This window comes from Mesoplodon mirus (assembly GCF_964341445.2).
Source record: "Mesoplodon mirus genome assembly, chromosome: 15".
NCBI lineage: Eukaryota > Metazoa > Chordata > Mammalia > Artiodactyla > Ziphiidae > Mesoplodon > Mesoplodon mirus.
In genome coordinates this window covers 12,685,140-12,697,894 of record NC_138991.1, presented here as the reverse complement: position 1 = coordinate 12,697,894, position 12,755 = coordinate 12,685,140, and the positions used below count along the sequence as shown (strand labels likewise).

At 53.0% G+C, this 12,755-nt stretch overlaps 1 protein-coding gene across 2 annotated transcripts in view; it reads right to left on the bottom strand.

The window, feature by feature from the left end:
- Positions 1 to 12,755, bottom strand: part of PREX1 (phosphatidylinositol-3,4,5-trisphosphate dependent Rac exchange factor 1) — a 195,003-nt gene that overhangs the window by 46,265 nt on the left and 135,983 nt on the right. For both annotated transcript variants that reach the window (XM_082644314.1, XM_082644315.1), the window contains 5 exons: positions 11,199 to 11,346; positions 4,110 to 4,210; positions 3,472 to 3,575; positions 3,229 to 3,278; positions 895 to 970 (listed from right to left, as the gene is read on the bottom strand). In XM_082644314.1, coding sequence (XP_082500440.1) covers positions 895 to 970; positions 3,229 to 3,278; positions 3,472 to 3,575; positions 4,110 to 4,210; positions 11,199 to 11,346 — 479 coding nt within the window. The remainder of the gene's footprint in view (positions 1 to 894; positions 971 to 3,228; positions 3,279 to 3,471; positions 3,576 to 4,109; positions 4,211 to 11,198; positions 11,347 to 12,755) is intronic.

Below are 12,755 nucleotides of genomic sequence, written 5' to 3'. Positions count from 1 at the left end.
TGCTGCCCCATCTGTGCTCAGAGCCCTGCAGTGGCCCAAATCCTCCCAAGAGCTCACAAGGCCCCTTGGGGCTGGCTGCCCACCAGTTTCCCCATCACCCTCCCTCTCGCTCATGCCATTCCAGCCACACTGGCCTCTCCCCACCCCCAGACCCTCCAAGCTCACCCGACTCAGAGCCTCCGAGCTGCTGTCCGCTCAGAGAAAGTTCCGGCCCCAGACGGCCCCCTGGCTCGTTCCCCACCTCCCTCCGGTCTCTATTCAGAGGTCCCTGCTCAAAACACCACCTTCTCTGCCCCATGTGAACAACCACATCCCCACCCACCCACGTGAAAGGTCGACTCCTGCCCGCTGGCACCTAGCACCAGCTAACAAAGTATTTTACTACTTTTCCTTGTTTATTAAACGCCTCTCCTACCCCTCACCAGAATTTAACATCCACGAGGGCAGGAGCGTTGTCTGTCTTGTCCACTGCTGTCCCCCCAGAACCTAAAACAGTGCCTTAGACACAGCAGGTGTTAGGAGGAAAAAAGGGATGAGCCCCTGAGCCCTCTTGTGGGATTTTTCTACACTCTCTTGTGCCCCCTCATTGTAAATACCACCCAGGAGCTGACAAGGAACAGAGATCTGCGGTAAAGATGCCTCCTGAGCAGCAGGTGTGCAAAGCCTGCCCCTCCCCCGCCCACCTCCTCCACTCCACCGGGGAGTACAGTGGGCACCCCAAAGGCAGTGCCTCCCCATGGCCAAGGAGAACGCTCAACTTCTCCCCCACCGCACCCGCCTTCCCATCACTGTGAACGAAGGGAAAACCCACTGCGCCAAAACCCCAGGACCCATCCGTGACCCCTTCCCAGCAGAGGGGGACGACGGGTCACACTTGCTCGGAGGGGCTCTCACCTGGGCCAGCAGCCAGTCCACCAGCTTGCTCCCGGGCAGCACCGACTTGTACGTCTTCAGGTGGTAATCGCGGTCCCTGTGGAGAGGAAGCAGGCCGTGAGCGGATCAGGGAGGAGGGAGGGGAAACAGTCCCAATGTCCCTACTCAAAGAGCTCGGGGTCCGAGGATTTCTAGGTTCTCCAGCCACGGGTCAGAGGCAGGGGGGCCGGGGAGAGCACCAGGCAGGGAGTCCAGCCCTGATGCCACACCTCACTCACAGTGTCACTGAGGGCAGGTCTGTCCCAACCCAGGACCCCATCCTCACCAACAGCGTCAAGGGGCAGGAGGAGGTGGCTCGAAGGCTCTGGAAGCTTTCCCCAGCCTGGAGTTCTCAAGGAGGGATGGCTATGCCCCCCAAGGAACACTTGGCTGTGTCTAGTGACATTTTTGGCTGTCATGACCGGGCTGGGGGGGAGTGCAGAGGTACTGCCAGCAACCAGCAGATAGACACCAGGATGCTGTTAAACATTCAAAACTGCCCAGAACAGCCCCCAAACAATTATCCAGACCAAAACGTCAAAAACGCTGAGCCTGCAGAACCCTGATTTACTCTGAGTAATGAGAAAAACTTCCAATTCTTTCCTTTTTTCTTTTGTTTTGCTGTTAACATTCATGTGTCTAAAGGTAACAAAACTATACCGACACGGAAATGCTTCTCCGTGGGCTGCTGTGGGCAATCAGGACAGAGCAGAAGGCAGGGGGCTGTGACGGTCCTGGTTCTTTGCTTTGACCTGTTGTAGCATCTAATTCCTGCCAAGTCTTGGTACAAAGGGTTGTGCGGACCTTGCCGCCAAACTGCAACAATTTCTCAGCCTTTGAAGCTGACAAAAGTGAGTTTCTGAGGCCAGCCCCTGTAGGGGCTGAGAAAGGCCGGTTGTGGAGTTCTTCTCAGGCTTTCAGGAACTGAGGAGCCCAGCAGGTCACGTGTGCGGTAACTGGGGACCCGCTGCCAGCCCAGCCACTTCCTCCTCTGGGGGCTGATAGAGAGGCCTCTCCTGCAAGGGCCAAGGCTGGACCAGGACGGCCCCACCTGCCTTCTGGGCCTGCACAAAGGCAGCAGGGGAGGAGCCAACAGGGCAGGTCTGGAGGTGAAAGGGGCTCCCTGGGCCTGGCCTCCAGCGAATGCTGGGAAAAGACCCTTCCTCTCCGCTCCTGAGAGGTGACAAGAGCTGTCAAGACAGAGGGCAGAGGCCTCTGCAGCTGGTAAGGACCAGGTCACCCTCCCTGTCCCTTCATCCACAGCCACAAGCTTCACGGTAAAGATGACCACCAATCACTGGCACTGATAGAGGCTCCACTGTGTGCCAGGCACCAGTCACATTTAATCTTCATGACCAGCCAAGGGGTGTGAGCTATTCTTATGCCCATTTCACAGATGCAGAAACAGAGGCAAAAGAAGTTAATTACCTTTCAACAATCACTCAACAAACATTTACTGAGGGCTCCTTTGCCCTGGACTGCACTCTCCAGTACATGGCGGTTTTTCAACCAATTAATGTTAAATCAGAGTTAAGATTACACTCTTCAGTCTCAAGAGTGTGAAACCCACGTGTGACTAGTGGCTACTGTATTGGACAGCACAGGCACAGAGCATCTCTATCAGTGTGGCAAGTTCTACTGGCCAGCACTGCTCTAGGTGTTGTCAAGGGTCTGGGGACACAGCAGTAAGCAAATTCCCTGCCCTTGGTGAGTGTACAATTCCCTGGGGTACAGACAGTATACAGACTAAGAAATAAATATATAGTATGTCAGCTACTGACAAGCTTCAAGAAGAAAACCATGTCAGCTACTGACAAGCTTCAAGAAGAAAACCAAAGTGAAGTAAGGAGGTTAGCATGTTCCACATGGTGATGTTTTAAGACACACGGTCAGGGAGGGCCCCTCTGACTTGGAGACATGTGAAGTAAGTAAGGAAGCAGGTATGCAGATATGTAGGGGAAGAACACCCCAAGCAGAGGAAACAGCAAGTGCAAAGGCCCTGAGGTGTATCCTATTATTATCCCCATTCCACAGAGGGAAAAGTTGAGGCCCCAGCAGGTTAAATAACTGCCCAAGAGCACACAGCTGCTGACTAGCAGGCTGAGATCCAGAACTAACACCCTTCACCACCACACTGCAGTGTTTCCCACAAATTAACTCACTTGACCCTCATGACAAACCTACAGGGTAGGTACAGTTATTAGCCCCATTTGATGGAGAAGGAGACTGAGGCTCAGAGAGGTTAAGTTATTGGCCCAAGGCCACAGAGCTGAGAAGAGACAGAGGTGAAACTGAAGCTTGGAGAGAGTAACTTACTTGATCACAGGGGTGTAGAGGCTGTGAAGACGGCAGTAAAGCCTCACACCCTGAAAGAGAAAAAACGGGAGTCTGGGATCAGGCCACATCCTTCAGGGGCCTCCAAATCCAGGCTGCTGGGAGAGAGGGTTGGGGGAGAGGGGAGACTGGTGAGGGCAGTGGAGAACAGGCCACTGGGGCAGAGGCCTGCTCTGCGGTGACTGTGGGGTCAAGGTCATGGGGTCAGGGTGGAGGGGTTCCCACCTTGGACATGATGTCCTCCAGTTCACTCCGGGCCTTGTAGGTACCGTCGTCGTAGCGGAAGCGGTACATCACCTGCTCGTTCTTGAACTGGTGCTTGTCAGAGACTGGAGGGACCCAGGGCTGGTGAGGCTGGGCGCCCCCTCGGCCCCTCCTGACCCACGCCCACCATCCTCACCCTCCACTCGGCCAGGCTCCATGCCAAGCGCAATTTCACCAAAGCCCCTGCCCACACTCCAGGTCCTCCTGCTACCAGGGCCCTGCTGAGACCCACAGCTGGGGGCTGGGGCATCTGCTGGTCTCATGAGAGGCCCAGAAATGCCCGCTCCAGTCTGCCCTGAGGCCCACCTGCCCAGCATCTCCCTGGAGCTAGATCACGAAGCAGGCTGGGGTGTGAGACCCCACCGTCAAGATTTATAAACCCATCTCTACACAACGGCCCTGAGTTGCCCCTAGTGCTTCTATCTCTCACTCCCCACTTTGGATCCATTAGCCGATCCTGTAGGCTCTTCCTTCAAATCATAAAGGAACAGGTGGCCACACAGAAGTGTAGAAATGGCCTCTGAGTTAGTGGAAGCACAGCACTGTTGAGGTCTGACCTGGTCCTACTGCTCGGCCCCCCAGGCCTAGCCCGCACTCACCGTGGTGGATAATACCATTCTCCAGCAAGGCTTGGCCCAGGTTCACGCCTTCTTCCGTCTTGCTGATTTCGCCAATTTCCAGGAGCCAGGCAACAAACTCACTGCCAGGAACATAACATGCGGTTGAGAGGACCTCCCCAGTCCTGAGACCACAGGGGCCAGCACTGAACTGGCCTGTCCCCGCCCAACTCCCAAGAGTGACAGCCAGAACTGCCCACAGGAAAGCAGAGCTTAGGACACCACAGGCCTGGGGGTCGTGCTGAGGCCAGATGCTTTTCCCCAGGACCAATGGCAGAGAGGTGGGTATGAGCAGAACCCAGGCCCCGCCTCAGGCTCACTGGATGGATGGATGGATGGATGGATGGATGGATGGATGGATGGATGGACGGACGGACGGGAGGATGGATGAGAGAGACAGAGAGAGAGGATGGACACATGAGTGGATAAATGAATGAAAAGTGAGCAGATGACTGGATGATCAGACAGATAAATGACTAGGTGGCTGGGAAAATTAGTGGGTAGGTGGGTGGGGAGGGGAACAGATGGGTGGGTGATAAGTGGAGAGAGTACTGGATAGATGAGTGGGGAGATGGATGATGGCTGGCTGGCTGGATGAACAGAGAGAAGGAATGAAGAAACCAATAAGCAGGAAGAAATAAGGACCCAGAAAGATGATTGTGGAGAGTCAGAAGAGCTAAGGGTGATCAAGTCATATCATTCTCCCACTTAAAACCCTCCGGCGGGCTTCCTGGTTACTCTCAGAAAAACATCCAAACTCTGCCCACATGATGACAAGGCCCTGACATGACGTGCCCCCTCCTCATCTCCTATACCTTTCACTTATTCTGCTTTAGCCTCACCCACCATCTTCCCCTGCTTAAAAAAACTGCCAGACCTCTGCCTGCCTCAGGGCCTTTGCACTTGCTGTTCCCACTGCCTAGAAACACCCTTCCCCAGCTCTTCACACAGTCTTTCTCTTTCATTTTTAGGTCTCAGCTCAAATATCACCTCCTCGGAGAAGCCCTCCCTGACCACCTCATCAAGACACCCCACACCCACACAAACCATCCCCATCTTTCCGTTTTACTTCCTTTTTAGCACTTATCACTGGAGTTGTATTATACTATTTACAGATTTATTTATGTGTTTATCAACCATCTCCCCGAACCAGAATGTCACCTCCATGCTGATGGGGAGCTTTGTCTGATTCACAGCTCTACACCCCCGGCACCTGGAAGATGGTCCAAAGCACAGCAAGGCTCAGTAATCTTTTGAACAAATAAAGGAATGAACCATCAAACAAGAAGGAATGTTCTGCGGTAAGCAGGAAGGTCTCAGCAAGAAACAAGTGCTCAAAAGCCCAGAGGAAATGAGGCAAATCCAACGTGACTACCCAGAAGGGCAGAGGCTCAGCCAGAGCCCAGGTCCTGGTTCTCGGAGTCGAGTCTGGGCTCCACGCAGAGCTCAACCCACTGGAAGTCAGCGGGCCAGGGGAGAGCTGGGGATGTGGTCATTCTGTACTCAATGAAAGCAGGTGGCAGCGGGCCAGAGTGGGGAGCTTATCAAAACCAGCTGTCCTGCCTCCAATTACAGGGCCAGAGCGGGGCAGGGCTATTTTCAGCTTTGCAGTGTTTGGCTGAGCAAAGACCTGCCCTGTGTGAAGGTAGCAGTGTGTGCCGAGGCATTCAGGGAACCCCAGTGAGAGCCGGGCTGGGGGGCGTAGAAGAAACGGATCTATTCTGTGGAGCGGGAGCCCCGAGTGGGGAAGAGATTGTTCTGGGTCCTGTCTTCCCCCAGGTCTATTCTTGAAGTCCCAAAAATCAGAGGCAGAAAGAAAGCTGCCGGCAGCTGGGGGAGGTGAACAGATGTTGAGTGCCCACTCTCGGAAGCTGGAGACTCAGCCTCTGGCTGCCCACCAGCTGTCCCATCGGGGGCCACCTCTGGCACGGACTGGCAGCCCTGTGGCCAGGGTGGGGGAACAGGAAGTTGCCCACAGCAGCTGCAAGGGCAGAAAAATGCAGCCCAGAGGACAGCAACTGTGACCCAGGTTTCTGCCCTGAGCTGAGTCTTGAGCATTTTTGCGGATCAATTTACTGGGCAAATTTGGGCAAACTGCTGTCCCTCTCTGGGCCTCAGCCAGGTCCATCTGGCAAGTGGTTCATTCAGGGGTCTTCTGGATTTAGTCGGTAACTTTCAAATCATGTTGAGTCCTAAGCTGGGATCCAGCCTACAAAACCAGACAAATTTCACCTCTAATGCAGGGACCTTAAACTCTCATAAATGAGTAAAAGGGGCCAGGTGGAAACTCTGCTGAACCAGCCAGCGTTTCTGAAGACGGCAGCCACTCACTGCGGCCAATTGTGGCCGCATGGGAAGACTAAAGCATCTTACGACTTTTCAAGAGAAGCTGGAAACCCAGCATTTCCTGTGAAATCTCCCAACTGTTAAATGTTGATATTGAATCCAAAATTTTCTGAAAGCACCGTGTGGCCCAGGGAAAACACATCTGCGAACCACACTGTGTTAGTGGGGAGCCATGTGCTACCGCTGGGTGCAAGGAAATGTGTTACAGGCAGGAGGGTCAGCACATACAAAGGCCCTGAGTAAGAAGTAAGGTTAGGGAACCAGCCATCTGCCAGTTGGCGGGGGTGGGGGCAGAGAGAAGCGAGATCCAGTCTTCCAGAAAGACCTAACCGGGAGCAGGGTGCGGTACGCTGCGGACACAGGGAGCAGGTCAGCCTGCTTTGGCGGGGAGTCTGAGATTCAGGGAATGGGGGACTGGTTGAGAGTTAGCGTTTGTCAGCTAACGGCAGCATCCCTCTTCCTTCCTGCCCCCCAGTATCGTGCACCCAGTAAACATGAATTTTAAGTGTCAAGTCCAAGGCTAGGCACAGGGGACACACAGGTACACCCTGGCAGTCTTCCCGGGAAAGCCCCCAAGCTGAGATCCAATGTCCACTCATCCCCAATACAAGAATCCCATTTCTCTTGCCCGTCTCCTCCACGGCCTTGAGCTCCACAAGGGCAGGAACTGGGGGTGTTATGTTCATCCCTGTGACTCCACTGCCTGAGATGCTTCCAGCAATGCCTGACGAATCATTATTGATCAGCTATTATGCACTAATACCGTGTACCTATGCCCACAGGTGGATGAAACAGTGCGGCCTCTTGCACCTGGGTGCTCCCATTCTGGCAGACTTCAATGAATGAATGACATCTAACTCTGTCTAGAGTATAACCAAAGGCCTTCTCCTTCCAGGAAGCCTTCCCTGACTGCCCTGCCAGACAGACCATCACACCTTGCGCCCTGAGTTCTTAAAGCTCTGACAGTGCCCTCATCCCGGGCCTGTATAATGAGTTCATCCTCGCTTGCGTCACTTTCCCGCGCAAGCTCTTTCAGTGGATTCCCAGAGCACCTGGGATAGAATCTGAACCCCCTCACCCCTTACCTGCCTGATTTGGCCCCTGCTACCCACTGTGGCCTCATCTCGACACCCCCCAGCCACTCCCTCCCTCCAGCCACGCTGGCCTCCTCGCTGTTCCTCAATTTTACTCAGGGCTCATTGCAGCCTTGGGGCTTTTGCACCTGCTGTTCCCTCTGCCAGGAATGCTGTTCCCCCACATCTTCTCATGGTTGCCTCTTGCTTGTCATCCAGATCTTGGTTAAAATGTCACCTCCCCCAAGAGGCCCTTCCTGACCACCCTGGCTGAAATCACACCCCCTTTCCTCACCTCCTCCCATCAACCTACTTATTTCCTTAAAGCACTCATCAAGTCACTGAAATTCCCTTCCTTATTTGTATTTATCTACTTTCTGATTCCCCTACTGGCCTGTTATCTCCACGAGGGCAGGGCTTCCCTCTGTCCTGTTCACTGCTTGCACACAGTAAGGGTTCAATAAACAATGACTGGGATAGATGAAGGAATCAATTTTGTCTCCCCAGAATCCGAGGATCCTAGAGGGCAAACGCCATGTTCCTCCCGTGAAGCCTCCACAAAAATACACAGATTTTATTCCTTGGTTTTTCTTCACGTGGCATCCATGAGTTTTGTCTCCGATGAGGGCAGAAACAGGCCGCTCCTTAAGCTCCATCACATTTCCAGCACTCTTGCCCACAATGTGCTGAGCACGTCGCATGTGTTTTCTCTCTGTATCCTCCGACAACGGGGCAAGGCAAACATTTCATTCTCTCTCATTAACTGGTCATTTACTGAGGCTCAGAGAGGTTAAGAAACGTACCCAAAGTCACACAGCTAGAAGGCGGGGGAAGCAGGACTTGGAGTCCAAGTCTGATTCAAAGCCTAACCCTTGAAGGTTATAAAGATAAATCAGACACTTTTTGTATTCCTGGAGTCCCCCATCTAGTTGTAGAGACAGGTAACGATCAAGGAAAAACGAAATGTGCTGAATAGAGATTAAAATGGATAAACGCAGCAGAGCGTGGTGAGAGAATGTACTGGGTTCAAATCCCAGCCCCCAATTTGTGCCCATGTGACCTTGTGCAGGACCTTTTCCCTCTCTGTGCCTCAGTGTCCTCACCCTTAAAATGGGAACAGTGGCAGTAAACTGCCTCCCAGTGTCGCACACAGATTAAAAGGCACGGCCACAGGGCAGCACCTGGAGCAGAGAAAGGCTCCGCGATTTTGTCTCTGTGGCTGTTGGTTCCTTCCATCAGAGGGGGCCCGGGTGCTCCTGGAGGAGGCTGGGTCCTGACCAGGAAGGAGGGGGACCACGAGCCCGGGGCTGTGTGCAGAGCAAAACCTCCCAAGGAGAGTTTTTATCAGCACGATCTCCTGCAGGAAGTCTGGTCCTTAAGGGCCCAATGATTGCCAAACAAGCTTCAATCCTGGCCCTGTTTCAAATGGGCAGTCAAAGAAATCTCCCCTAATCCTTCCTGAGGAGACAGAACACCCTGCTGAAGCCCTAATCACAGACAGGTTAGCCCATCCAGCTGGACTAAGCTCTCCAAAGGGCTTGGCAAGAGGCGGGGAGGTCCTCTGACCCTGGGGGGCCGGAAGCAAACCCCTCCTCGAGAGAAACCTCCTTTCTGCCCAGGGATTAGGAATTAGCTGATGGAGACCAGCCCGGCTGCCCCCTTCCTGCTTCCCACAGGTCTGGGGCCCACACCCTCCCCTCCACGGACCCTCCCAGGGAACATGGAGCTGGGGTCAACTAACCCTGAGGGCAAAAGGGCAGCCTGACTCCAAGGCATCCAGGCCAACTCCAGGGGCCCAACCACCCCCAAATCCCCTGCCTGCTGCCCCAAGCCATGACCAATCAGCTCCCCCGGCCCCCTGCCCCCGGCTTCACACTGCTCTCCAGCTGTCCATCCAACATCTGTTCAATATGCGAACGTCTCCTGGGCATCTCGACCTCATCTTCCCTCAGCTGGCTGCCAGATCACTGCACTCGCCAGCATGCCTCCCACCTCTCTGCCCACTCCCTCTCTGTCTCCTTTGCTGCTTCCTCCTCCTCCCCAGAGCCCAGTCCCTGCCTCATCCATCTCTCTACCCATCCCCCTGCAGATTTCATTCAGTCTCATGGCTCTGAAAACCATCTAAATGCCCACGTCCCCTGCACTTAGGTCTCCCAGCCAGACTTTTCTCCCCGAGTCAAGATTTCATATCCAACTAACAAGTCGACATCTCTGTCCGGGAGCCTGGCTCAGTGTAAGCATCCAAATGGAGCCTCTGGGCTCTACTTCCACCCTCTGAAACCTGCCTCTGTCTCCCCTTTGGCAGCAATCAGCACTCCAGCCCTTCCAGGTGCTCAAGATCCTTAATTCCCTTTTTCTCCACCCCATCAGCCAATGCTGTCACCTTCCACATGACCCAGAATACAACTACTTGCCCCCATCTCCACGGTGACTACCCTAGTCCATGGCACCTCTCACCTGGTCTATGGCAATATAATAATTACAGCCGCTTTTACCCCAGGACTCTTCAAAATCTTTTGGGAAGCGGGTGGGGTGTAAGTTAATAAATTCTCAACAAAATCCCAGCCTCACAGGCGAGCTTCTCTCCCCACAAGCTTCGTGCGGTCAGGAGCCCTGGGCATTCCCCTACCCTCTCCAGAGCACCGACCACTAGGTCTAACACACAGTAGGGCCTGGAAACAGCCTGATGGTTTTACAAGGAATGCATTTCTCCTGCTTCTCCCAATCCCCAGCCCCCTCCCCCAGGTGAATGAGATTTAAACCTGGGTTTAGGATCCAATCCCATCTCACCTGTGCTCTGACCCTTTGATCCTTGGTTATAAAACAGGGGCGGGGGTAATAATGTTTTATTATTAGGAAATAATGTAATTCCCAGACAGAGATATTGGAAGCCCAAAGTACTGAAACCATATGGACCTCCCCTTCCCCTTGTGTATCTCAGGAAGGGAGGCCTCCCCAGACACCAACCCAGCCAACATCTTGATCTCAGACTTCTAGCCTCTAGAACTATGAGAAAATTAATTTCTGTTGTTTAAGCTGCCAAGACTGTGATATTTTGTTATGACAGTCCAAATAGGCTAATTCAAAGGTCTACATTTGCTCTTCCAAAATCTTTGAAATCAACTCCCTGCATTAAATACCTTTCTGCTTGACATATCTATAGGGGCTTCTCTTTGCTTGAATGCTAGAGCAGCGTTTTTCAATCCATGGTGGAAAACCCGCTCACAGTTTGTGAAATCAATTTCATGGGTTTCACTCAGCACTATTTTTGAAATGAATGAAGAAATGAGTAGAATAGAATAGAACAGAATAGACAGGTATTTTCAGAGTGTAACAAGCACAGTACATTTTGTGAAACTTTGGCTTCAGTCATATATTACATGAATGTGTGCACCAGGTCACAATATAAAACTTACATTTTGCAGTGAGTTGTGGTCAAAACATTTGAAAGCCCTGATATGGGCACCCCACTATCCTTGATCTCCAAGGGCTGTTCCACAAGGATTCGAGGTGCTTTAGTGGCTCTGCCCAGGAGGGCTTGTGGCAGAAGGGGCAGGGCTGGGAAAAGCCACGTGGGTGCAGATGGCCCGCCCACCTCCAGCCTCCAGCCGAGACCCAGGGACACAGCGGAGGCCAGGATGGGGTCACTCACTTGCCAAGGAAGCACTTGGGGACGGTGCTCAGCTTTCTCCGACGGTCCTTGATCAGGTTCGCCTTCTTGCTCGTCATCATGTGGTAAAGCTTCTCCCCCTTCTCCGCGATCATGACGTAGGCGTCGCGTTCCATGCCCAGCTTCAGGCCTGCGGAGGGGACACGGTCAGCCCCAGCACTGGGGAACAGAGCAGGCGGGCATGTGGTTCCTGAAAGCCTTTCCCCCCGCTGCCCCCAACTACCGCCACGGCCAGCGGTCACCCACAGAGCACGCCCTGCATGTCGGACACTGTTCTAGGCACCTGCCAGTGACCCCACACAAGACCTTGTAGAGGAGGGTGGGTAAGTCCCCCATTTCACAGATTGCAAAGCTGAGGTCCAGAGAGGCTAAGTCCCAGGGTAATAAGCAGTCGACCCTTCAACCTGAGAATGGGTTTCCAAATTCTGAGGTTATCAGAAAACCTATGGAGACCTTCCTTCCAGGCCAGGGATGGAAATATCCCCGTTTCTCTAGACAATTCACACAGAACTATGATCCCAATCACTGCCCCATATTTTCTACCTGGACCCCATCCAATCCTGACAATAAGAGCAATGACAAATAATAATAGCAAATGCTTTTATAGTGCCTACTCTATGCCACTTAGTCCTCACAGGAAGCCTACAAGGCAAGTTCCATTATCCCCATTTTACAGCTGAAGAAACTGAGGTCCATAGAAATGAAGTTCCTGTCCAAGGTTGCCCGTCTAGAAGTAGTGGAACCAGGATTTAGACCCTTAAGCTTGGCTCCAGATCTGTGCTCTTGACCACAGCATGTACCACCCCTGGAAACTCAGCCCTGAGCTCAGGGTTTGGGTGATACCCCGATTCTGACAACCAAGGCCTACGCAGGCCACATTCCACTCATGATCACCTATGTCCAGCCCTGACCACAGCCATCCATTCCGACCACAAAGATACTGATCAGCCCCACCCAGGCCAGGCCACACCCCTGATCCCCACCCCCAGTCCTGACCACACACCCAGCCCTGATCCGTGTCAGAAGTCATAAACCTGCCCCAGCAGGGGCTAAGTTCAGTTGTTTACCTGGCCTAATGGCATTTTAATAAATTTTGATGCAACATTTAAAATCAAGACATGTCACCTAAAAATCCTGATGTCTAACTTCTCAAAAAAAAAAAATTCAATGGACCTGGCCATGCTGGGCCCATACTCATTCCTGAGAGATGATGGTGACCTGTACTTGGATGGATGGAAGCGGGGAGAGGACAGAAGCGGATGGACTTGGCATGTAAGTGGACTTGAAGGGACTTGATCTGCTGAGTGTGGGGAGTTGGGAGACATCAGGGTGACACCGACAGTTTCAATCTGAGCTCCTGGATGACTGAAGGAGCCACTTACTGAGATGGGGAAGTCAAGGGAATGAGTGGGTTTGGGGCAGAAGACAGGGTGGAAATTAAGAATTCTGATTAGATATGGTAAGTGTGAGATGTCCACGACTCATCCAAGTAGTGATTTCAAGAGAACAGAATATAGATATGGAGGAAGCTGGGCCTCT